At 46.4% G+C, this 26,322-nt stretch overlaps 1 protein-coding gene across 2 annotated transcripts in view; it reads left to right on the forward strand.

Moving 5' to 3' along the window:
* Positions 1–26,322, forward strand: part of SLC24A3 (solute carrier family 24 member 3) — a 480,576-nt gene that overhangs the window by 327,628 nt on the left and 126,626 nt on the right. For both annotated transcript variants that reach the window (XM_049651202.1, XM_049651201.1), the window contains exons 4-6: positions 14,965–15,039; positions 18,427–18,511; positions 18,886–18,989. In XM_049651202.1, the coding sequence (XP_049507159.1) occupies positions 14,965–15,039; positions 18,427–18,511; positions 18,886–18,989 (264 nt within the window). The remainder of the gene's footprint in view (positions 1–14,964; positions 15,040–18,426; positions 18,512–18,885; positions 18,990–26,322) is intronic.

Genomic DNA, 26,322 nt, shown 5'->3' on the forward strand with positions numbered 1-26,322 from the left:
CACCACCACCATCACCACTGTCACCATCATCGTCCTTACCATCACCATCAGTATCACAGTCACTATCCGTACCACCACTGTCATCATCATCACATTATCAAATCACTACCTCTCCAAGACACCATCACCATATCGTCATCACCATCACCACCACCATCACCACCACTCTGACCATCAATATTATCATCACAGTCACTATTATCACCATAATTATTATTGTCCCTGCCATGATCACATCATAATCACTGTTATTACTGTCATCGCCATCATCAAAGCCACTTTAATCATTATAGTGTTCAGCTAATGGAGTCAACAGTGATTCCTGTTTAAGGCAGACAGTCTGCATTTATGCATGCAAATATCAGCCCAGAGTACCAGAACCTCCCCAAACTGCCCTTTGCCCATTTCTACAGCCTCTTCATCTGCTTTCTCACCCACAATCTACACTCCAGCAATAGTGAATAATTTGTCGTTTTTAAAGCAAACTGTGTTTATTTGTGACACCATGCTTTTATTCATGCTGTTCCCTTGTCTAGCCACTTGTTTCCTGACTTCTTTACTTGGCTTTTCGGACATGATGTAATCGTCAACTCCAGAGAGTCTTCCCATAACCTTCTCCTCACTGTCTAAAATGTAGGTTAGGTGTCCTTGCTCTAAGCTCTGATACAATCTAGTGAATAGCTCTGTGTTTAGCTTTAATACCAAATACTTTGCTCACACATTTAGCAGACGTGGTGGTACTCCCATCAGATCAACCTGAGTCCTCTTTATAAGTTTGTGGCCTTTGGGTCTCATGGATCACACATGAGCTTCTCATGGTTCACCCCTGTGACTTTTTAAGATCTTGGGCTGCTAGGCCTACTTCACCAGGGTGCGCTGAGTAGCAAGTGCCTGATAAGTTGCATTCTCTGGGGTGGCAAATAGCCACAATGACTGGTTGGTACAGTAGTATGGATGCCCAGATCCTTTGTTTTAAGGCAAGACCAAGTCTGTGGGGCAGCCTCTATTCCAGAGTTCTGTGCAGGGTGAGGCTGAGAGTAGGTGTCATCTGGCATCACACCTTCCCTTGGTTTCTTCTCCTTCCTTGTCCATGGATCCTCTACTACCTTATCAGTCTCCCATTGTATATGAATTCTCCCCTGAGGGTCTTCTTTTGGTGAACACAGCCAATATCCAGGAACCCTTTCCTTTGGACTGGCTGATACTACCTGGGGGAAGATTGCTCTTTAATACTAAGTTTCATGTTTAAATGGATAGAATGGCTACCAGGCAGGTAGGGAATTTTCCATCCTTACTTCCTGGAGTCCACTGGGAGTGGAGGCCATGTGATGAAGATTAGGAGCTTTGATGTCACACAGCAATAGATTTGAGTGATTACTGTCTCTGCTAATAAGATGTGTTTCTTATTCCCTCCAGACCCCAGTTTCCTCTTCTATAAAATAGAAATACTATAGGGCCAACTTCTGTATGTGGGTTATTGGGAGGGTGAAATGAGCTAATGCATTTTACACACTGAGCCTAGGGTCGGCCCATAGAAAGAGCTCATTCATTCATTGATGCATTCCTCCAAGAAATATCTCAGAAAGAGTGTGAGGCACTGATGTAAGAGAGGGGCTACAAAAGTGAATAAAACTGTCCCAAACCTCTGCCCTGGTGTGCCATCTGGATGTTGTTGGTATTGTCATCAGCACAGACTCTCGGCTGGAGGTATGGGGGGGCACCTTGGTGTGGGGCTCTTAAAGTTCACATATGGGTTCATTCAGCCACCAGGTAGTTAGTTTCTGTCTACTGGAAGAAACTGGAAAGAAGGTGGAAAGATGGTGCCTATTATCTTAGATTTCCACATGAGGAAAGACCTAAGGGACAAGAGTCATACATCCTCATCTGAGCCCTGATGGGAACCTTGAGTTTGAGCATGATGCTGTGGGAAGAACCCTGGACCACTGGGCCAGTGCCAGGAGTTTCAGAACAAGCCAGGCCATCATGGCGGGGCAACTGCAGAAAAGTTATTTAACTGCCCAGGGCATTATTTTCCTGATCAAAGAAATGGACAGTTGGACCTGACCTGAGATCACCATTCTCACTATTGACAGTTGAATTTGGTCAGCTCAGTGCTTTACAATTGTTGAATTCAATCATTCATTCATTCAGTACCTAATTGAGCATGTACTATGTGCCAGCCCTATTCTAGGCACTTAGAATACATCAGAGGATGAGACAGGCAGAGACCCCTATCTTCATGGAGCCTATATTCTAAGGAAGGAGGCAGGCAGTAAAATAAACATAATAAGTAAATTGTTTGGCATGCTAGAAGATAATCCATACAATGGAAAAAGAAATAGTGGAACAGAGTTTGGAGGGTGAAGATGGGAGGTGCTGGAGAGGCATGTTGTAGGGTTAAGGTGGGTTCCAAGAGGGTGATATCTGAGCAAAGAATGAAGGAAGTGAGGGAAGGAGTCACGTGAATGTCTGAGGAGAGAATGGCCAGCCAATGCAAGGGCCTTGACTCAGAGCCGCCTAGGTTTATTTATGCAAGAGCTAGGAGGCCAGTATGCCTGGAGCAGAATCAGCAAGGGAGAGAGTAGGCAGTGAGGCCAGAGTGACTACATTAGTTTCCATTACTCAAAACCAGGAGATTATTACCTAAAGTCCAGATTCGTAGTTTCACTCTTAGAAAATCGGAATCTCTGGCCACACTGAGCACATATCCTCAAGGAGCATTAGCCAAGGCAGAGCACAGGCTGTCCACCTGAGATAGAACTCCACTGTCCAGCAAGCCACAGACCCTACCTCATCTACTTATTCCTACATCTTGTGGACCCCTGTGGGCAGTTGAGGCCATGGTGCCAGGCAGCAGCCTCTGACAACACCAAGATGCTCAAACTCATCATCACTCACTGCATCTTCCCCTTCCTTCACTGCCATTTCCCTCAGCCCTGACTTCATGCCTGTTCTTGTCTAAGCTAAACAAAGACTTCTGGGTAAGACTTTGAAAAGGAAGTATTTGGAAAGGAAGTCCATATAGACGTAGGGAAATTATCCTTCATGATTGTGCAAATGAGGCTCTTTCTTTGGAAAGAACTAATGGGCTTTATGGAGTTTGTGTGTGTGCTGGGGGAAAGGGTTGCAAGGGAATAAGGAAACATTTGTCATCTTCCGTTCACACTTGCCTCCTGTCCTGACTGCAGGGCTCCAGGGAGATTTTATTTACTTTTTCGCCAGAAATGAACATACGAACAAAACCCAAAACTGTGTCTTGTGCATACCACCTCACACACATTCAGATGGCTGCTGTCAAAAACCAAAATAGAACAAACAAAAAATACCCCAGAAAATAACAAGTGCTGGTGAGGATATAAAGAAATGGGATCCCTTGTGCAGTGTTGGTGGGAATGTAAAATGGTGTAGCTGCTGTGGAAAACAATATGGAGGTTCCTCAAAAAGTTAAACAGAGAATTACCATATGATCCAGCAGTTGCGTTACTGGGTATTTACCCCAAAAAACCTGAAAGCTGTGGCTTGAATAGACAATTATACACCTGTGTTCGTAGCAGCATCACTCACAATAGCCAAAAGGTAGAAGTAACGTAAATGTCCACTGATGGATAAACAAAATATGATAGATATACATACACACATACATATGTACACAATGGAATATTCTTCAGCTTTTAAGGAAAGAAATTCTTTTTTTAATATTTATTTATTTTAGAGAGAGAGAGAGAGGGAGCACACAAGCAGGGGAGGGGCAGAGAGAGAGGAGACACAGAATCTGAAGCAGGCTTCAGGCTCTGAGCTGTCAGTGCAGAGCCCAACGCGGGTCTCCAACTCATAAGCCATGAGATCATGATCTGAGCCAAAGTTGGACACTCAACCAAGTGAGCCACCCAGGCACCCCTTAAGGAAAGAAATTCTGACACCTGCTACAACATGGATGAACCTTGAGTACAGTATGCTGAATGAAATAGGCCAGTCACAAAAGGACAAATACTTAGTCCACTTAGATGAGGTACCTACGGTAGTCAAATTGATAGAGACAGAAAATAGAATGGTGGTTTCCAGGACCTGGGGGTGGGGGTGGGGGTGGGAAATGAAGAGTTACTGTTTAACGGGTAGAGTTCAGTTTGGGAAGACAAAAAGGTTCTTGAATGGATGGTGGTAATGGTTGTACAACAATCTGAATTTGAATGTGAATATTCTTTTTTTAAGTTTATTTATCGAGAGAGAGAGAGAGAGAGAGAGAGAGAGAGAGAATACAGGTAGGCTCTACACTGTCAGCACAGAGCCTGACATGGGGCTCGAACCCACAAACCATGAGATCATGACCCGAGCCAACCGACTAAGCCACCCAGGCACCCCATGAGTGTATGTATTCTTAATGGCTTTAAACTATACACTTTGAAAATGGTTAAAATGGTAAACATTGTGTTGTATATATTTTACCACAATAAAAAAGTTAAAATTAAATTTTTAAATATCAAATATACGTAATATGTATTATACATCTATAGTGATAGAGAAGGAGAAAGAATGATCCATCCCCTTTCAGAGAACTTGGCCCTTCTGCTCCCCCAATCAGGTTTGCTCTCTTCTGTCTTAGTTAAGAAAAAAAAGGCTTACTTAGAGATGGGAGTGGTCCCCAAGCCCGAGGGAACAGTTCAGCCTATGACCCCAGAAAAGGGTGTGTCAGGGAGCCCCCATGGGGGTTCAGACCTAGCCAGCTAGAATGTGCCTGACCTCCAGTCCTCCTACAATTCTGGGTGTCTCTGGGGGGTACAAAGTTCATGGCACTGTATATGTGTTCTCTTTCTTCCTGATCATGACTTCCTACTTGCATTTTTATTTGTCTTATGTCCTGATGCCTTTTACTTATTTGTGTGTACCATTATTTTATTGTATATGTTTTTATTGTGAGCCTTCCTAAATCCCCAGCAGGGGAAGGGAGTAACAAAGGGCTGATGTCTTCATGGATGAAGTGCAGTTGGCTTTAAGAGAACTGTTTTTGTCCCCTTTTCACTTCCTTCTTCTCCTCTGGCTGCCCTCTCCCTTTGTTGCTCCCCTTTCTCCTTTCCATCCCTCCCCATTTTTCCTGGGTGATCACTCTCTGTCTGCACCCCCATTTTCTTTGTGTACTTCTCTCTACCCCACTCTGAACTCCAGAAGACCAGCCTCTAAGGACCTTATCTCCCAGATTCCATGCCTTTGGGGAGGGACAGGAGAGAGGTCCGGGCATTTCCTCCCTGCTCCCTCCTGGCTTTCCAGGCTCTGGCTAGTGCTGCTTTCCTCCACCCTGTGAGGAGCCTCATCCCCACTCATGAGGCTGCAGCAACTCAGTCCCCTCCTCTTGTACCTTCAGGCCACCACGAGCGAACAGCTTCTCGAGTTGCTAGGCTCTGGGTGCATTACGTTCTCTGTTGGTTCCCTTGCCCTGCCTGTACTACTACAGGGAAGCCCTTCATCAGACTCTCTGCAGTTAAAAAAAGAGTTCTCTCTGGTTAAACCCTTTTGAGTGGCCTTCTGTTTGCTGCTCAAACCCTGACAGAGGCACCAAGCCTCCTCACTATTCTAGACTATTCTGGACACTATTCTGGACTCACTCTCAAGGCGTCCAACTAGGGGCCCATAGAAACAGACCAGGGGACACCTGGACCACCTGTTTCAGGTGCTGATTAGAAATGCAGGTCCTTGAGCCCCAACCCGGGGGTCTGCTAAGAGGATCTTCTGGATGTGGGACTGGGGGAACCTCATTTTGTATGCATTTCCCAGATGATACTGGTACACTTTAAAGGACACAGCAATTTAGAAACCTGAGTGATTCTTTGTTAATATATTAAATACAGGATCTAGCATCAGGTCTGATAACTATTTTGAAGCAGTCACAAACGTGTATGTGGTCTCTGCAATGCGGGTGATGTGATATGAAAAGTCTGTGATTTCCACCAGGGCCATATTCCCAGGTCTTGCCAGTGCTGCTGTGGCTTATTGCCTGTATTCTTAGTGGAAGGAAATGCTGAATTTCATTCAGAGACTGGTGAAAACAAAGATGCGATTTGTTCTCATCCAGATAAACAAATTGCTGAGTTCTTCTGAGTACTATCTGGGGGCGGGGGGGGGGGGGTGAGAGGTTCAGACACCGCAGTTTAAGAACCCCTGTTTTACAGGAGGTCTCCATAGAAGGGGATTTGAGACCTGGCACAGGTTAGAGGAGTAAATGTTCCTTATATAAAGGGCAGGAAGTTCCTTACATGAAGAGACCTCTCTCTTCCTGAGATGCCACGTGACGTGGTAGTTAGGAGCGTGGACTCAGGAGGCAGGTCCCTGGGTTTAAATCCTGCCGCCGGCACCTACTAACTGTGTAATCTGACCCAAGTTACTGAACTTGGTTCCCACCAGTGATGCTGGATTAAACCCAGTGTCCCATCTTGTACCATTGTGAGGTCATTGAAGAATGTGTGTCTGGTACCCAGTGAGATTCCTCTAAGGCCCACGTGTGCATATGCCCCCACCGGGGCATACACCTGCCCCCAGAACTTTCCCTTAACAAATATTGAGGGGAAATGGCAGTTATTACCCCCACTTTTTTGAGAAACTGACAACCAAAAGAAATAAGTGACTTCCTTAGGGACCTAGGAACCAGTCTCTCAGAGTGGATACCATGGGAGAGGCTTCTGGGGTAACAGGGATGGGGAGAGAGAGAGAGAGAGAAGAACACACAGGGAAACAATGGTTCTTTTCCCACTGAAATCTTTCTCCTGAGATGGCAAATGTCTCATTCCCAAAGCTCCAAAGTAGTCACCCCAGTGCGATGACCTCCAAGAACACTGATCAGCTATTTGGCCATCATGAAATTCAAGTAACATAATTATAGGATGTATGCTAATGGAGCAGGTACATTAACATTCGCATTTCCTTTAGCATTTGAGTTCCTGCAAGAGAAACCTTTTCAGTTGGCAGTGGTTTCAAAGACCTTCACCCTTTTCAGTTGACAGTGGTTTCAAAGACCTTCACGGTGCCAACTGACAAAATGACCCTGGGGGTGGGACTCAGATAGAGTCCCTGTTTTGTGTTGATCTCAACCTACAGACAGTGATTCTGTCCTCTAGGAGTGCCTGGGGCAGCACCTGGTCCCCAGATACCTGTGGGAAGCCCTCACAGACATTTCCCCAGCGGGAGCCAGTGTTGTGACCAAACTGGCCCTTGTGGGGCTTTTTTCTTCTTAATTTTTATTTAATTTATTATTTTTTTAATTTACATCCTAGTTAGTTAGCATTTAGTGCAACAATGATTTCAGGAGTAAATTCCTTAATGCCCCTTACCCATTTAGCCCATCCCCCCTCCCACAACCCCTCCAGTAATCCTCTGTTTGTTCTCCATATTTAAGAGTCTCTTATGACTCTTGTGGGTCTTATTATGAATGTAAAACATCCCTCAGGGATGGCAACAACCATCAGGGAACTTTGGAAAACTAAGATTTTATCCCTTAGAGGTTCTGGAGGGTCCATGGTATACCAGAGCCACACAGTGAGGGGCATGGTGAGGGAGCACACACCTGGGGCCCTGTCTTCGTTGGTGTTGAGGATGGGATGCCTAGAGTTTCACAGGCCTACTCTCTATTGGTGAATTCAAAGCATAAGAGCGGGAATTAGGATGTGGGAAGAGAGAAGCAGAGTCCCTCATGCAGTAAGTCATGTAGGTCATCCAGAGCTTTCTAAAGTCGGAACTTCATGGGTGGGGCAGCCTGGCCCCTTATCTAGTTGTGTAGCTGGCAATGTGTTTATTTGAGATGGATGTCTTTGAATTGCACGCCTTTACACTAGTCCCTCTGGATTTTTAGAAAACAGTTGTTTCTATGAGTGGCCTGTCTTGACTGCAAACTGCATTTCATTCTTTTCATGATCTTCCTTAACCCCCTTCATTCTTGGTTTAATTCAGGCTCTGCCAGAAGCAGACTCTGAGACCAGGGTTGGAATGCAAGTTGTTATCCAGGGGCAAAGAGAAACATCAGTAGTGCAGTAGGAAGTGGGGCGGAGAAGGGAGGATCACTAATAAAAGATGGGTCATCAAGCTTGCAACAGGGTGGGCACCTGAAGCTTAGTCACCTGGGGAGCCCAGGGAGACAGAATGGTTTCTCCACTCCAGGGGCAGGGGAGTTGGGGTGCAGATACACCAGCTCCCATCAGCCATTGCGAGAGGGCGCCCAGGGCGTGATATTGCCCTAGCACTTCTTGACCACTTTGTGTAAGGGTAAATCAATGCTCTTCGAACAAATCGAGGCAGATCCTGATGTTCAAGACACTATGGGGTGTTCTAAATTAATAAGGCCTAAAGAATATAAGACCAGGGGGCACATAGTCACCTGCTTCATTCCTCTTCCCTGATGCCCTCCCCCCCAAATCCTCTTATGCAGAACCCTAGTCTGGCTGGAAGCTCAGAGTCTCCCTCTCTAGTCACTAGGGAGAGTGAATATTTCCAGGAGAATTACAACTGTGGTGGTGACAGAACCCAGAAGTGGCCATGTACGTCAGTCCCACCAAGACATCATGGGGCCATTACATTCAAGCTGTGATGGGGGGGGGGGCGGATTTTTAAAAGAAATACAATTGTTGTTGTTGTATTTTCCAAGTTTACTTGAAGAAACTATCACTTGGAACTATGAAAAATACAGAGAAGGGAAAAGAAAATCTTTTTTTGGTTAATATTCAAACCATATTCCCCGGGAGGTTTAGAACAATTTCCACCAAGGCCAGAGTTCTATAGACCTTCCTTAGGAATTGATTGTCCAGCACCACCTTCATTGAAATTAAAGACAGCGACGTGAGAGCAGATGATGTAGTAAAAGGAAATTGTCTGTGAAAACCGCTGACTGTAGATGCCACATAAAGCAGCAGGGTTAATGTCGCACTGTTCAGAGACATTTGCCCTCACAATTCAGAAGCCCTTATGTATATTGACATTTCAGCTAGAGCCTGTTCACCTCCATTAAGCCACAGGCCATGGTGATTTCCTGTTACCTTAGGTGCTTCACAGTTTACTATGGCCAGCGTTTCTCTGGTTTTATTAGTCCCAGTCAGCCTTTGAAACCACCTGATGAGATGGTATTTATCTTCCAGAATCCCAGTTTAGTGGCCACTTCCTCTGTGAAGACTTCTCTGGCCCCCTTCGCTAGCCTCGCCTGGCAGAATGAATATCTCCTCCCATAATCAGATAGGGAGGCTTGTGGCCACCAGTGGGGGAAACCTGACTAATGGTCATAGAGGCAAATGGGGGTTCATTTTTCATTTTCTCACCCAAGAAGCGGCACAGAGAAAGATGATTCCTGACATAGGATCAGCCCGCGAATGGCATCCTCAGAGCTCTGCCATCCCGTGTGTGCTGCTGTGTATCTTCTTGCTTGTTGTCTCATGGTCATATGATGGCTGCTGCTGCCCCAGACACTACATCCAAGTTGAGAGCTAGAAAAAAAAAGGGTCACTTTGTTGCATCCGTGCCTTCTTCTCATTGGTCCGAGCTGTGTCATAGGATCATGGCTAGTTCCAAGGAGACTAGAAAAGCTGCGCATATTGTCACTCAGAACTTGGAAGTTACTTCTCATTATTGTTGTTTTCACCATGGCTGTTTGTATCATCTTGGCTGTATCTGTTGCCTGTTGCCCTAATGACGCTGTATAACAAATGGCCCGAAAACCTCAGCAACATGGGCCCCTGGCTGGCTCAGTTGGTAGAGCATGCGATTTTTGATCTCAGGGTCATGAGTTCAAGCCCCACATTGGGTGTGGAGCCTACTTAAAAAACAACAATTAAAACCTCGGTGACATACAACAGTACACATTTCTTTACCTTCTGGGTCTTTTGGGTTCAGCTGAACACTGGGGATCAGTTGACCCATGTCTGGGGTTAGCTGCTTGTCAACTGATATCTGGCAGCCTCTTCTAGGACGAGGGTGACTTGGCTCTGCTCCACATGCCCCTTGTCCTCCTGACCCTGCTCTGCATGTCTCTTGTCCTCCAGCAGGCCTGCTGGGGCACAATCTCACAGCATTATTGTTGTCACATGAGGTGCTTGGTCACGCCCAAGCCCCTTTGCTCCTCTGTGTCCGTGTACCCCCCACAGTACTCCCTCTCATAAGTTAACTCAAGCGGATGGTGTGATTGGTCTCATGTTGAAGGCTATGTGAGGTAAGGAGAGTCACTCAAGGTCACCACAACTTGGAAGTGTCAAGTGTGGGATTTGACGCGAGGTCCTTTACTCCATCCTGGGCTTCCTCCAAGGCTCCAGGCTACCTCTCTTTCTAAAGGGGACACCAGCTACTCTCTGGGTACCTCCTGCTTGGACTCATTCATTTCATATAAACCAGTTCCCTCATTCTGTGCAAGCCCGCCCTGAGACTGGGTGGATATGAATGTGGGAAGAGCATAGTTGCTGCCCTGAAAAAGAAGAGCAGCCAGGTACATGGACTTAAAACGTGGCTCACGGTCCAGGCAGCACATAATCAGTGCCAACGTACAGATTCCCACAGGGAGGGCCCTGATAAGTTCCAAGGGAAGTGAAGGCCCCGTGGTTGTGAGCTTGGAGTTGAAACTGAAACAGACCCCTCCTCTCCTCTCCTCTGCAGACACCCCTCACTCATCATTTCTGGAAAGCATCCCACATTTGCTTGTTCTGATTGTTGTAGCCAGGCCGGAGGCTCAGATTCCTGGGTGTGCCGCAACACATCCACCATTCCAGGGATCACCTTGAATATTTTTGAGGGGTTAAGTCTGTCTTGTATTTTTTAGTGCACCTTGTAAAAATAATACTGAAAAAGAACGTCACCCAACAATTCCACATCTGGAAGTCTGTCCTAGAAATGCAAAGGGATATATGAGTAAAGATGTTCACTGTAGCAGTGTTGATGGTCCATTTATTTATAGAGGAAAATGGGAAGCCACTAAAAATAAAGAGGTAACTAGGGTTACTCCTGTTCATGCTGATCACATTGATACATTTATGTAAATGGTATATTTATATAATCAGAATTGAACTTCTAAAATAAAAATAAATAACAAAGAACATCAGTGGCTCTGACTGGCAACCCCCAGAGGTGGCTGGCTGGGATTCTGAAACTGTCCCTCTCTCTCGTGTGGTTGGAGAAGTGAACTTATTAGTAGGCCAAGTGAACATAGAAGGTGTCGATTGGACAGCAGTTCAGGAACGCCCTCTGTGTGGAGAGAAACTGGCCTCGGCAGGAAGGCTCAGAGAGTCCTGGGGTCACATCCAAGGCCTGCCATTTGCTAGCCGTGTGTCCTTGGATTCGCTACTGTACTCTCAGAGGTATCTGGGACCTGGGGCCAGTAACACCCTGCCTCCCACAGGAGTTAGAGAAATTATGTGAGACAATCCCTGTAAAGTATCTGGAGTGAGCGTGCCTGGAGTTCCTGGCCCAACATATAGTGGCAAAAATTAATAATATTATTATTAGTCAGTATCCCCAATTATAGTATTATATCCTTTGGAAATATAGGAATGGCCAAATTAATACAAAAATGCCTCACTCTAAAACATTCAGGCCAGTTGTACTGATAGTACCATCAATATCAGTAGGCTTCCTGCATCTAAAAGTTGACTTCATACATTTGTTTTGTTCCTTTGTTCTGTTTAGTTTTTGAAACTTAGTAGTAGTAGTAATAGAAGACCCATTGTTAGAGCATTTTTAGGTTCACAGCAAAAATGAGCAGAAGGTACTGATTTCCTTATCCTTCCTACTCTGCTACATGCACAGAACCTTCCCCCACCAATACCTTGCTCTATTTTGTTTGCTTTTCCAGGGGGAAACTGATTTCCAGTGGGTAACATGGCAGGAATTAGAGCAGAATTTCTTGTAAGCAAAGTGGCAGGCCAGGAGGTGTTCTGTGGCTGGAAAGGAGCCCCATCGCCTGGCAGACCCCTCCAGATGTCCAGAGGTGCCTTGCCACACAGGGTGCCTGATTGAGGCAGGGGCCTCACACTGCCTTGTGCATGAGAACTAATGTGGCTTTCAGTAGCCATCACCCTTGAAATCACAGAGAGCCTGGAAGATCTATTCATTTCCCAACCCATTCCAAGTGTTGATTTGCAATATGTTAGATGAAGTTTCTAGCCTCACGACAGGATCGATACGTAATATTGGAACATAGTCTTAGAAAGATGGTTTATGGACTTGGCTATTTCAGTGAGTTGAGTATGGCAGCTATAGACAGTTTATTTAGATCTTGGTTAATTCACAAATGTACAATTCTGTATTCCAATTACTACATTTGGCTGTCCTTTCAAAGATAATGATAAAGCCTGCGCATCATTGGATCAGCCAAGCCATACAGCAAAAGAGGGTTTGAGTCCACTGAAATTTGGGAGTGTATATCCTGACTCATCCACAAGCTGTAAATAAAGCATTAATTTTGTAAAAATTGACATTTTCTTCCCCCCAAATCCACAGACAAATCATTTTGTACAGATTATGAATAGACCAATCAATGAAAGTTATTTTTAAGGTGTCTCTGCATGCCAGACATCCCAGGCTCCTTGGAGATTAGAAAACTATAAGACAGAGTCCTTGCTCTAAAATCTCCACCACCTGCAAAATTCACACAAGAAATACAAATTCAAGGTGGGCATATCAGAAAATATAGATAGGAATTATAAAAACAGAGTCATACCAACAGAGGGAAAAACTACTTTAATGTGTGGTGTTACAAACTCTTATATGCAAATATACTTGCACAAGTGTGTGCATGTGTGTGTGTGTATGCCTTAACGCATAGATAATAACAGAAAAGATTGTACACATTATTTTATAATATTTCTCATTTAGCAGTGTATAGTAAATGCCTTTTCTTGTCATTAACTGTGGGCTTAAATGATCTCTTTTAACAGGATTTCATCGATTGATGAACCATGGTTTATATAACCCATCTCCTGTGGTATATTGTGTTGGGTTTTGATAATTTATTATAGGCAGCACTTTGGAATGAATGTTTTCATTCACTCGTCTGATAATTCCACAGAATCAAGTGTTAAGATGTTTTTTAGAATCTTACAGTCTGGTTGGAGAGCCCAAACACCTATGTGTGAAAAGGAAAAATGAGTTCATAAAGAGGGGGAGGGATGGCTAAATTGGTGCCACAGCCAAGAGTCAGAGGCCAGAGAGATCATTTCATGCTTGGACTGCTACAAAAAGCTTCATGAAGGACAGCTGTAAGTGACAGAAATCCCGTTCAAGTCATCATAAGTGTAAAAGGCATGTTATTAGTTCATGAAATTGGAAAGTCCACTTCGATTTCAGGGGTGAGCTGGGTCCAGAGTTCATGGGGTGTCATTGAACACCATTTTGTGCGTGTGTCTGTGTGTGTGTGTCAGTCTGTCTGTCCCATCTCTTGGTTGGGCTTCTTACTGTATGAACTACATTCTCCAGCAAGCTCCCTCTGTATGGCAGCTGCCTCCGGACTCGGTCAGTGTTTGTATCTCATAAGCAGAGAGCCCTCCTCTTCCAGCTTCTCTGTCAGTCCCTCATTGGCCCCCTTGCAGACCTTTTGCTCACCCACTACTGCATGACAGAGAATGGGGTGTCCTGGTGGCTAGCCTGGCTCATGTGCCTGTGCCCTGTGCTGACGGGTATGGGGAATGTGCGACTGAAGGTCTGTGCAGTGGAGCAATTCTCAAAAGGAAAAGATGTTGAGAGATCAAAACATGAAAGCATGTCACGCTGAGGATGCTGGAACTTGAAAGATGAGCAGCTATACCCATTTGATGCTTTGGGCTGCAAGTAACAGGAAGACTCCCAAATCAAACTGGCTGAAATGCTCTATTACAAAATCTGGAGGCAGGTATGCTTTAGTACCACATGCTCAACAACTTGTTAATTCCATGAAGTTGACTCAGGGTCAACTTCCTTTCAAGTCCCATTTCCCTCAATATGGCTGCCAGTGGGCAACCAGGACCCCCAGCCCATAACCAGCACCAGAGGGTGAAAAATGGATGCCACTGGCAAGGGCTATAAAACCGTTCCTACAATTTCATTGGATCAGCCCAGGTCACATGTCCACTCCTGAACCAGTAGCCATCAGTGGGAAATACTGCACACTGATTGGCCAGTCATTTCTACTCCTAGAGGAAAGGGTGGGGTCACCTTCCCATGGGTTATGGTGGATATTGGGATGAAATTGGGGTCCCATTAGAAAGGAGTGGAGGATGGATGCTAGGTGGTCAACCAATGATGGAATCCAAATAAAATTTCATCAATTAGAGAGGAAACTTGGGGTTAGATGGGTGATTTATGCCCAGGAGGTTAGAATTCCAGGGTGTTCCCTGGTTTTTGCTGACAGGAAGTAAGATTGTGGAGCCTGTCCTGTAGGAAACAGCAGAGTGAATGACCTCAGTTAGAAGTATTCATGTGTTTATTCCTTCATTGCACATATATTTTTTGAGCACCTGCTATGCGCCAGGCCCTGTGCCCTGTATTGGGGACAAATAAGACAGATAAAGTTCATATCCTTGTGGACTTCTAGTGAGGGAGACAGACAATAAACAAATTAATTTAACATACAATATATCATGAAAAATCAGGATAAGGTGAATAGAGAGAAATGGGAGGGAAGGGAGTCCAAGGCCTCTTGCTTAGGTTGACATTGAACCAGGGACTTGAAGGACATGATGGAATGAGCCAAGGTCATCTGAGGGAAGTATGTTTGGGGCAGAGGGAACAGCAGGTGCAAAGGCCCTGAGGCAGTCATCCATAGTACATTTGGTGGACAAGGAAGAGAGTGGTAGATGATGAGGTCAGAGAGGAGCGGTGATATCATGGAGGGCCTCCCAAGCACTACAGTTTTTGTACTTTGAGTAAGATGTTGAGTCCATGATGTCAGAGAGTGTTATTGATGTAGAGGGTGTCCAGACCCTCACCCCGTGGCTCTGCTTTGACTCTGACTTTAACCCCTTTTTTCCTCTCTTCCAGGCCATGTACATGTTTTACGCACTGGCCATTGTGTGTGATGACTTCTTTGTCCCCTCCTTGGAAAAGATCTGTGAGGTACGTGCCCTGTATTCTGAGCATGTCTGAGTGGGTCATCTAACAGTGTTGCTCCAGCCTCCTTCAACAAGGTCCTGGGAAGCCCTCCTGGCACCCCCGCCCCTGGAGGGGGGAACACCAGGCATCAGCATGCTTCTGAGCAATGAACAGTATTAGCCCAAAAGCTCCAACAGCCTGCTTAAAATGTCAGGGTACCGACCCGTAGTTGGCCTTTAACCCAAATGACCAGCACTCCCTGCTCCTTTTAGAGGCAACTCATGGTGCTATTTGGGTTCGACTTTGCCTGTTTTCTTTTCCACTTTTTTAAAGCATATTTATTTATTTTGAGAGAGAGAGAGAGAGAGAGTGCAAGAATGGGAGGGGCAGGGAGAGAGAGAGAGCAGAGCCTGATACAGGGCTTGAACTCCCAAACCGTGAGATTACGACCTGAGCTGAAATCAAGAGTCAGATGCTTAACCAGCTGAGCCACCCCGGTGCCCCTTCTTTTCCTCTTTTAAATCCTGCTCTTCCTTTCTCTGTGCCCCTCATCTTCCTCTCCTCAGTTTCCTTCTGCTCCCATGACACTCTCTTGTGGGGTCCTCATAGTGTGCTAAATCTTCATCTACACCCCTCCATGACCCTTCCTCTCTGCACATGTACAGAAATGCTCCAAGCAGAGACCCAAAAAGCGAGAAGATGAAAGAACTGTCCACAGAGAAAAGGAAAGGGACTCTGTTCGAAATCAGCCCAGTGAACACCAGGTTGAAGACCAAGTTAAATCCCGTTCATCAGAAGATATTCAGCGTATTTAGAACACTTTCATTCTCTCTCCTCTTTCATTTCCTTGTCTGTTCTGAAATGTAGTTTCCTTTATCTGGAAGCTTTCCACTTTATTTTATTTTTAATTCAGAATCCTGTTTTCAGAAAGGATCTCTCCCAGACACACCTCCCATCTGGGACTCGTTTCTTCATGTCGTTCTCAGACTTTGTCATCCTTCCCCTTCCCTCCCCGCCCATGTGTCTGATTCATTAGTTCTTGGAGGGCGGGGGGTGGGGAGGGGGGCAGCAGAGGACACAAGTTGCATTTCTGTTAAGTTCCCAGGTGGATGCTGAGGCTGTTGGTCCGGAAACCACACTTCGAGACCAATAACTTAAGTAGCTTCTTCTACATCCTGAAAGTCTCTTTGGTTTTTGTACTGAATAAATAAATAAATAAATAAACAAACAAATAAACAAATAAATAAAAGAGAATCTTTCCACAGGAACCCTGGAGGGGCCCTGGGAGTGGTTCCTTTATTCGGTAGAAGTAGAAGGAAATGATAAGGTTGCATCTTAGATGGACAGAGGGCACGTGTGGAAGTCCTTTGTCCAAAGTGATGTAACCGGAATACAGGTCACCTTATGTAGCAGGAGAGGAAGCGCACCTGTAACTGGGGTCATTTGTGATCTCTGAAATACCACCACTTGGTGCTCTATTCATTATGCACAGAAGAGTAGTCTCTTTCCCACATGACTTTTTTTTTTACAGCAGATTTAAGAGCCTGTTCTAGAAATGTACATATTCTTGTCAGAATGTTTTCTACTCAGGAGAGATGAAATCCATAGCACTGGCAAGCACACCCCCTGGGGAAGGAAATGAGATGAAATACAGCATGGTCCTTGCCATCCACGGCTGTGGGGCGCAGAGCAGCTCCAGGGTGATACAAACCGGGAGTGCTGGAGGAAGTGCTGGGAAGTTGGAAAGTACAGAGAGAGGAAAGGGGAGGGGGAGCTTGATTGGGCCACGGGGATCAGGAAAGGGCTTGTGCAGGGAGCAGTACTGGAGCAGCCCTTGGAGGGATTTTTCACATTTGGAGGCAACACCTTTCAAGGAAGGATTTGTGCAAAGAAGAGTCTGAGCCCCAGGACCAAGAGAGGAGAACCCAGGGCTGGAATCGGCACATGGAGAATCCTGAGGAATGTGAGGCTGGGGCATCAATAGTTACCAGGGCTCAGGAGGGAGCTGGGAAGGCTTTTGATGGATAGAGGCATCCAGAGGCAGAAGATCTCGCACCCCTAGCTGATGATTCTAAGCATCCAGAGAGATGTTGCCAGGGCCCAGGTGAATTAGGGATAAAAGAGGGGGAGATGGAAGGAGACCTGGAGGAAGACGCAAACTCAGTGGATGAGAGAGACAGGAACCGGAGGTGAGCTCAAGGTGTGGACTCCACAGTTAATGCCCCAGCAGGGGCTCTGAGCTGTAATGGACACAGCAGTACCAGGCTCAGGCTCATGGCAAGTCTTGGCAGACCACCACGTGGCGTGAGCTCTGTGTTAAGTTACCTTCCGGAACTCCCTGCCTTGGGGACTCACCTGCACCCCTCACAGCCACACCTTTCAGCTTGAGGTATCAGTACCTCCATCTTATACTCTTCTCAGAACCCCATGTGCGGCGGAGCTGTTCAGTCCCGAGCGAGGGATCCCCAGGATTCCAGATCACAGTGCTCCATTAGGGCCCCTACTGCAGCCTGTTGCTGGCCAGTGGAGCCAGTGGCCTAGGCCGAGCCCATGCTGCCCCTCCATGGCTAAGCAGGGAAGTGCAGCTGTCCGTGCCGGTGCGAAGAGGGACTGACTAGCATCTCCTAGATGGGACCCAAGAGAGAACTGGCTATTTACTGACAGCCAGCCGCTAACATTCTGGGTCATGATGGAATGCAGAAAGGCTAAACCAGCCTCTAATATATATTTTTCTTGTCTTCTTGCAAATCACTTTTTGGATTAACAGACAGTGATTGTATAGGACATCTTGGCAGGTTATCATTCTTCCCACCCAGCCTCAACGCCACCCCGCATTGTCCCTACCTCAGGGCTTCAAGACTGCATTAATGATGAAGGATGGGTTTCAGGAGGGTGACCCCTCCACCCCCAAAGCTGCTGTATCCTTCTAGAATCAAGACTTGCAAGCTGATTGCCATGAGCCTCATTTTAGCCCGAGAGAGGCATGGTATTGAAACAAATCAATTTTTTTGCATAAAAATGTGGATTTGGCCATCTCTTAAGCAATAAGGATACTTGGCAACATGGTGGGAGGTGGGTGGCATACCCTTTAGAAAGGAGGCAGATGCCCACCATACCTCACATCAGCCCACCCTATACCCCCTGTTACTTGCACAGAACTGGGGGCTTCTAGGTTAGAAATTCTTAGATCTTGTCAAGAGCCTTTAACTCACAGAAACATGCAGCCCCCTCCCTCATCCTGTCCCCTTGAGGAGGACGGCCAGAGGAGGTGTGGCCCAGCAGGGGATGTGCAGGAAAAACCAAGCTCAGGATGGATGGGAGGACCTGAGCTTGAGACCTTGGGAGTCATTGGTGGCCTCTGTTCCCAGGGGAATCCCGACTCATCTATGCTTTGTCCTTGCTCCTCTGTAGCGCCTGCACCTCAGTGAAGATGTAGCTGGAGCCACGTTCATGGCAGCAGGGAGTTCAGCCCCAGAGCTGTTCACATCCGTCATAGGTAGGTGATGACCCAGGGACATCTCAGCCCTGCCTTCTCTTAAGGACAAGGGCTGTGGGGACAGACAGCCTTCCAGTGGGTTGGCTAATAAGAGATAAGAATCTCAAGACCCCAAGGAGCAGAACACCCCCTTCCCACCCACTGTGTTTGCTGTTATTTTTTTGAAGTGATGCTTTCACTTTGCATGAAGGTGTCCCAGATCCTGTGGCCATGGGCCTGTGGAAGAGTCCCTAATGCAGATTTTAAAACTCTCTCCCCCGCTTGGCTATTTTCTATGGACCCTGAGAACAGTCTAGCACTTCTGAAAACTCCCCCACACCCACATCAGAATTGAACCAGCCACAACAGCCAGGCTGACATCAGGTCTCTTTCAGGGGTCTTCATCACCAAGGGTGACGTGGGAGTTGGGACCATCGTGGGCTCTGCAGTGTTCAATATCCTGTGCATCATTGGTGTCTGCGGGCTCTTTGCTGGGCAGGTAAGACTGACAGCAGAAGGTGGCATGGGGTTGGAGGGGACAGCACGGAGGCGAGGCACGGGTCTGTCTTGCTGGAGCACCACCAACACAGGGGCCAGTGGTCTCGGGCAGCAGTAACGTTGGGTCTCATGCCAGGAGGCTGGCCCAACTTGAACTGGAAAGTGTCAGGCACCATTATTTGGTCTCCATGTTGATGGAGTAGAGAGCACCCAGATCCACATAAGTAATTAACCAGCCTGAAGGTGCAGGCTATAAATCTGAATGTGTCAAACTCATTTTGAATGTCACGATCTGAACTGGAATGACCTAAAACAATTTAAGGTATGGCTTTGACTCCATGGCAATAGAGTAAATAAAAGTTGGGGAAGGGAGAGAGAGAGACAGAGACGGGAAATGATAGTTTTTTTTCTGCTAAAACCATTTGCTGTCATCACAGCATAGGACAGTTTTGCTATAGCCATCAAGCAATTTATTTACATGTTGACTTAGCTTGCTTTTGGCGTCACAAGGGGCTTTGCATGCCTGCATTTTATCTTTGGAGACTGTTCCACTCCAGGGAGTGTCATGGGGTCTGGTATCTGTTTTGGAAAGCCTTGGGAAGACACCCAAGAAGTCAGCCAAGTGCGAGGCTCTCTGGCAGTTGGGACAGTGCCACAGCTCCCAAGGGTCTGCCAGCTTCGCTGTCCTAGTTCCCTCCTAGGAATTTTGTTCAGGAACAGCAAGATCCTGAGCTCTGCCCAAACACACTTTAAACATCTTCTAGGAAAAGCACCTTCAAGAAGCCCATTGACGGCACTCTGCTTGAGGAGCTTGGTGATGCTAACCAGCTGCCTCACTGTGGGGGCCACAGGCTCTACTGGAGGTGGTGGGCTGGTTTGAAGGGCTAAGGAACAATCCTTTGAACCTTCTTTCACACCCTTTCTGAGGCCCCTCTGTTGTCTAGTCAGACGGCGAGGGGCTCCCACCCTGCCCATCTCTCTAATGCAGACTGGAGAGCCTCTGCAGGAGGCCCATGGCACAGCATTGCTGTTCTCCACTGCCTGTTTCTAACTGCCGTCATTTCATGCCAATGATTTGTCCAGGTTGCCTAGTGGGCTTGCTGCTTGTGGGTGACAGGCAGAGGGACACGTCAATCTCATCAGGAATTAGCTCCAGAGCCCCCAAGTGAAGGGTACTTCTGGAGCTCCTGGACAGCTGTGTCCACACGTGGTGATTGAGCTCTCCCCAACTTCATAGACTGACATGTTCTTTTTTCTCATCCTTTTGATCCATCATGTCTGACCTTAGATTCTGTGGACCCACAATATGATGCTTTTTAGACCTCTTATAAATATAGTTAGTGCAAAAAAAAAAAATCACCCAAAAAAAAAAAAAAAAAAAAAAAAAAACGAGTCTCCATCCACGCCTTCAGTGCTGTTTGCACTTCCCTGGATCTCGTCTGTGTCCGCCGTCTTCTTGTTGCCCTCCGGAGATGAATAGTCACATCCTGCAGAAGAAGCTGTTGCCATTCACACTCTCTTAATTAGCATTGTCACCATTAGCAGTATGATCATTAGGCTGGCCGTTATTCGTGTTGTCATTAGTTCATTAGTCATTTGTACCTGCCGCCTGATGGAAAGGCAAGCCCAAAGGGGGAGAAGCAACGTAAAGAAATGAAACAAGTGACTGGGAAGTATCTAGTAAATGCCATGCAACTAATTACATATGAAGTGGCTTGGATTCACTTGTATTCATAACTTATTAGCAATGCAGTTAATCACTGGCTTGGTTAGGATGCCTGCTTAGAAGGCAGATTGCTTCCTGAACTTTAGCATGTGCTGGTATCAGTCACTTTACTCCCTCTGGAAGGTCTTTGCCAAGCTCGTCTCACAACCCTGCACCATCATGGAGAGAAGAACCCACCACAACCTTGTAGCCCACATGATGATTCTGGGTGCTGGCACCTCCTTCTGCTTTTTCTTGTCTCCTCCCCACTTGGAGGTTGCTGAGACAATCCACCTCTCTTCCTTAGGAGTTTGTGGAGTCCCTGAAGTCTTCGCAGAGGGAGAAGAATTCTGTTTTAGAAAGAACGTGGGCCCAGGAACAGGACTGACCAGGGTTTGAATCCTGACGCTGCCATTTGCTGGCTGTGAAATCTTGGAGAAGTGACTTTATCGCTCCTCTGAGCGTGTTTTCAAATCTATGGAGCGGGTGGGTGTAAGCCCACCTACCACCTAGCATCACCATAAGGATGAAACGTTCACATGTTCATCATTAAGCAGGAGTCGGCCCACATGGTAAATGCTCAATAAAAGACACCATTATCAGCTCTCAGAAGAGCCATGGGGTCCTCACCTCCAAATCCCACCTTATGTCACTATGATAATTTGGCTGAGAAGTTGATGGGATCAACTAGCTAGTGGAACAGCCATGGGATACCAGGTAGGGAAGGAAGGGAAGGTCAAGGAGAAGGTCTTCTACACGAAAACCAAAATGAAGAGATGTTGATCAAAGAGCGATCTCAGAGGACTGGTCCTCGTCCCTGTGCTGTCTGATCAGCGGGAGGGAAAGAAAAACTGTGAGAAATGAACATTCCCTTACATATTGAGAAACAAACATTCCCAGGTGATGCAGCCAGTGCAGCGGAACATTACAGCAAGGGCTGGATATTGGGGATTGAACTGATTAATAAATCCAGTCATGGGTCTCACTTAGCATGGTTATTTATGTGGCTCCACACTTTCATTTGGCTGGGAGAACTCCCCGCCAGTGCCCGTGGGCCTCTTTCTAATGTATTCCGGCCTGAAGGGCTGCTCATGTCCAAGTCTGTTACTCCTCTGAAATCCAAGTAATTAAGCAGTAAGGTTTGAGTTCCTGTCTCAATTAGGGTTCTGATGAATTCGATGTAATTAAATGTCTGCCGTATTTGCAGTTTGCAAACATACCCAGTGCTTTGGTGTTCGCCTAAGGTGCTTTGGGGAGTTTTGTGGGACAAGAGGAAAATTGCTTCTGCGAGAGTGGTTTATAGAGCGGTTGTTGGCATCCCCACAAGACATTTACAGGGCTGTGGTCCTACAAGTTTTCTTTATTTAAAAACAAAACATAATAAGAGCGAGAACACTAAGCTCTGGATGCAACATACTAATGCATTTTGCATATTGTGTTGCAAGAACTTCATGCCAGTTTTGTGAAACAATGTACTTATGAATTTAAATCCACCATCCGGAGCATGTTAGGCTTTAAAGACAAAACCACAGAGAGTAAACAGTTTAAGTGCATCCCAAATTAGGACGCTCATATTCCGGTTATTCCAGGCTGGCACATGGCTCCGGTTTATAATAAAGAATTCCAGCATCAGCCCTCCTTGTATTCTCGAAATGTGCCTGCTGTTCTCCTGCGAGGTCCATCTAACCTTCGCTGATTTCACCTTTCTCTGTTAACGCCCTGTCCATGCTGGCCCCCATGCGCAAACCCAAGCAGCACCCAGAGGTTGCATATTTGACTTGACACCTGCCTTCAGTTGGGTTTCTGCAGGAGAATCTGAGCAATGATTCAAAGGCAGGTAGTTTATCTGAAAGGGGATCCCAAGACATGCCAGACAGAAGGAAGTGAGACTAAGAAGACAAAGTAGCCAAGAAAAGTGTGTTACCAAGTAAGTTACCACTGTAAGCAGCTGGGATTTACTTCTGGGGGAATGGATGACTGTATGGAACACAGGTCCCTGAGGTATCCAACCCAAGGGGGAGGGAGCTGGGGCATTTATCCACCAACCTCCGCCAATCGTTGGTAAAGACTGCTTCTGCTGGACATGGGCAGGATGGACTTTGGAGCCCAGGGAAAACCCCCAAGCTAAGAGGCCTAGAGGCTGGGCCCTAGAAGGACCCAAAATGGTAAAAGTAGGGAGACAGGAGTGAACTCATAAAGCATTTGCTACAAACTTGACTAAGCCTTTAAAAATAAACCACCTGCAGGGTCTCATTCTCAGCTCCCCTGGATGAAACACAAGCTTTAACATTAGGCTGACTATTAAGAGTTCAAGGCCAGGACATCCTGCATTTAGGGAATTTCCTCTAGTGTTAAAAATAACAACTACCATTCTAGGTACTTGCTGCTTCCAGTTAGGACGCAGAAGGCCTTAGCTCCCATGGGAACACCAAAAAGCAGTCTGGATAATACAAAAATCATACTTGTATATAGGATATCAGAGAGTAATGGAGGCAGGAGAGACTTGATGAACTGTTTTCCAGAGAGAGGAGCCCTTTGTAAGAGAGCTGAGTCCTGGCAGGTCTGGATGCAGGGAGGACAGACGGCTGTGAAGATCCAGAACTTTGCCAGGTGGAGATAAGCCAACTGAGCTACTGGCAGTGCCGGAGACAGCTGGGATGTCCTGGAGTTTGTCACATACGAAGACTGTCACAAACAATAATAATTTGCTCGACAGAGGACACTGATCCTCTCCACCCCACCCCAAATTTTCTGGGAAAACAGAAGTGAAGGCAGGACTGAGAAGCAGAAAGAAACCATCCTATCTTCACCGTCTCTCACATTCTCCCAATACCCGAAATCGAGGAATCCGAAATCCAACCCTGAGAACTAGGAGACTAGCCCTTCCTTCAGAAGCTGGGGGTGGGAGGTAGGGCAGACCACAGGTGGCCCACCACTCAGTCCCCATCAAATGAGATCTGAATAATCACCTCCTTGCTTTAGCTTACCAGTGAGAGCAGACATGAAATTTCTGGGAGGGGAAACATCAGTAGTATTCTTCAGTTCTCACCCTTCTTCTGTATATAATTTCCAGGATGCAATAATAAAATCCAAAGCCTGTGAGGAGGCAGGAATAGGGCTCATAACCACGGAAAGCAGCAGCAGAAACAAGCCGCAGATGATATAGATACAAGAATTAGTAGAAAAGAATTTAAAACATCTATCTTAAATGGGGACAGATGGGAAAAATAAATGAATGGATGGGTAATTTCAGCAGAGAAATGGAAAAAAAATTAAAAACCCAGATCAAAACTGTTTATCAAAAAGAAACCAATCCCAGCCATCATTTTTTAAGCATGCAGGCACTACAATGTGCCTTATAAATATTCGTAGAAATACACCTGTGACATTTTAAGACTGTATCGTCCTCATTTACAGCAAGGAAGCAGGTACCCAGGTACAGGAGAGGCTACCTTGAGGTGGTGAAGTGTGGTTGGAGCCCAGATCTGCTGCCTGTAAAATCCATTCTCTTTCTTCATGGGGAGCCTAGGACTTAAAACTCCCAGATGTTGTTATTGCATTATTATGATGATTTCTAGCATTTATGTGTTCTTTAGAAGTGTGGAGTGTAGGAGCTGGGGGCAATGCAAAGAATGGACCCGTCAGCACAATGGTGATGGTCCGGGATGGGTGAGCCCAACCAGTACTCAGCTAGAAGCTTCTCTTATAATCAGATGGCATCATCTACCGCCTGACTTTCACTTTCACAAAACAGAGGATTCTAGCTAATAAACACAGTGAGAAGCCCACAGACCACCCTGGTTTACCCTGGACACCTTAGTTTTTAGCTTATTGTTCTCTAGACAAAACCCGACACATCTTATCATGTTCCAGTTCTGATTCCACAAGAGGCTGGGGGACTGAGAACAGGGACTCAGGGCTGGGGGACTGAGGCTGAAACCCCCCTACACACACACACACACACACACACACACACACATTCCTGAAAACAGGGGCTGGAGGTCTGTCATTTACCCCAGAAAGGGAGATGAAAGTGCACGAGGGAGAATGAGTAGTCCATGGAGTACTGGAGGGTGCTGGTGAAGGCCTCACCTGAAGGCAGGATGCTTTAATATTTGATTCAGTGAGTAGGAGAGGAAAATTTGTGGGGCGGGAGTCACCACAGGTAGGGTCAGGTCTGTCTGGAGCAGTCACTGGATCTATCACATTCCAGTAAAATATGAGTTTCTTCCAGTGACACCTGATGGCCACCTGCCTCAGGAAGAGCTTGCTAGAAGACATCCTCAGCCCTAGTTGAGACCAACTGAAATCAGAAGAGCAGATGTGCCTGCTTGCGCCCCACCTGCAGGCTCAGCTCAACTCACATCTCAGACCGAGGTTGGCCTTGGGCAAGAGGCAGCCTTCACTGGGCAGTTGGCCCAGGTGGCATGAACTGTCCCCCCTCCCTTGATGCCCCAGTCCTGTAACTGGCTGCCCTCACTGTCTCTTGGCCATTTGTTTTCCCTGGCCATTCCCCACTTTCCCTTCAAGGCCGGGTAATAATCTTCCCTTGACACACACTTGTTCCTGGCCTAGAGTTCCATTAATATTACCCACCCAGCTCTGCACTGCTCCGTCTGGATGGCCTCTGCATCCTCAACCCAGATCTCTTTGTTAGCTTTGACTTGGGCTTACAACACCTGTCTCTGGCTTGTTCTGCTTCCTTGCAATGTCCTCCTGAAGTCAGATCTATTCTTGGACCCACATTTAGCTGAGTTAAGAGGCTTTCAGTTTCAGGTAACAACAACCACAACAACAAAGCACCTCTAACTGCTCTATTAAATGAAGGGAATTTATTGGTGTCTCTAAAAAATACAGAGGAAAATGGACATCAGGCATCGTAGTCTCAGGGCTCCAGCCCATTTTCTGTGATTCTCTTATCACTAACCTTCTCTGACTCCTTCATCAGACTATCCTTCATGGCAGAGGACTATAGCAGTTTCACGACTCACATACACACACCACATTGACAGGGAGAGAAAGAGAACGTCTCCCCCGCCACCCTACCTCTCATCCTCCACCTGGCATGATCAAGCAAAAATCTGATTGGGCCACCTTGGGTCACCTGACCATCCCTGAACCAGCCACTGTGGCAAAGGAACTAGAGTAACCAATTGGCTTAGGTTAATCAAGAACCACACACCCATTTTCTTCTTCTGCCCAGAGCTAAGAATGTGATGAGTTCCACCCCAAATACATAGCTTTTGGACCCTGATTATCATACAAAGCAGATAAATGTCTCCTGCACAAAGCCTGTGTCAATGGTTGCTTTCCCTTGGCTGGTGTAGCACAAATGATAAAATGCCCAGGCCCATCACAGGTCTTTGTGTGTGAACACAGGTCTCTGTGTTGTGAACAGAGACCATCACGGGTCTTTGTGTGAACACATTCCTTTCGGGCAGATCACTTAGTTGTGGGATTGCTGGGTTGTGTGGTGAGTATGTTTGCAAGAAAGTGCCAGCAGTTTTTCAGAGTGACTGCACCATTTTGTATTCCCCGCAGTATGTGAGACTCCAAATGCTCCTTATCATCACCAGCACTTGGTGTTGCTGGTTTTGCTTTATTTCGGTTTTAGCCATTCTAGTGAGTG

The sequence above is a fragment of the Panthera uncia genome (assembly GCF_023721935.1).
Source record: "Panthera uncia isolate 11264 chromosome A3 unlocalized genomic scaffold, Puncia_PCG_1.0 HiC_scaffold_11, whole genome shotgun sequence".
In the NCBI taxonomy this organism is placed as follows: Eukaryota; Metazoa; Chordata; class Mammalia; order Carnivora; family Felidae; genus Panthera; species Panthera uncia.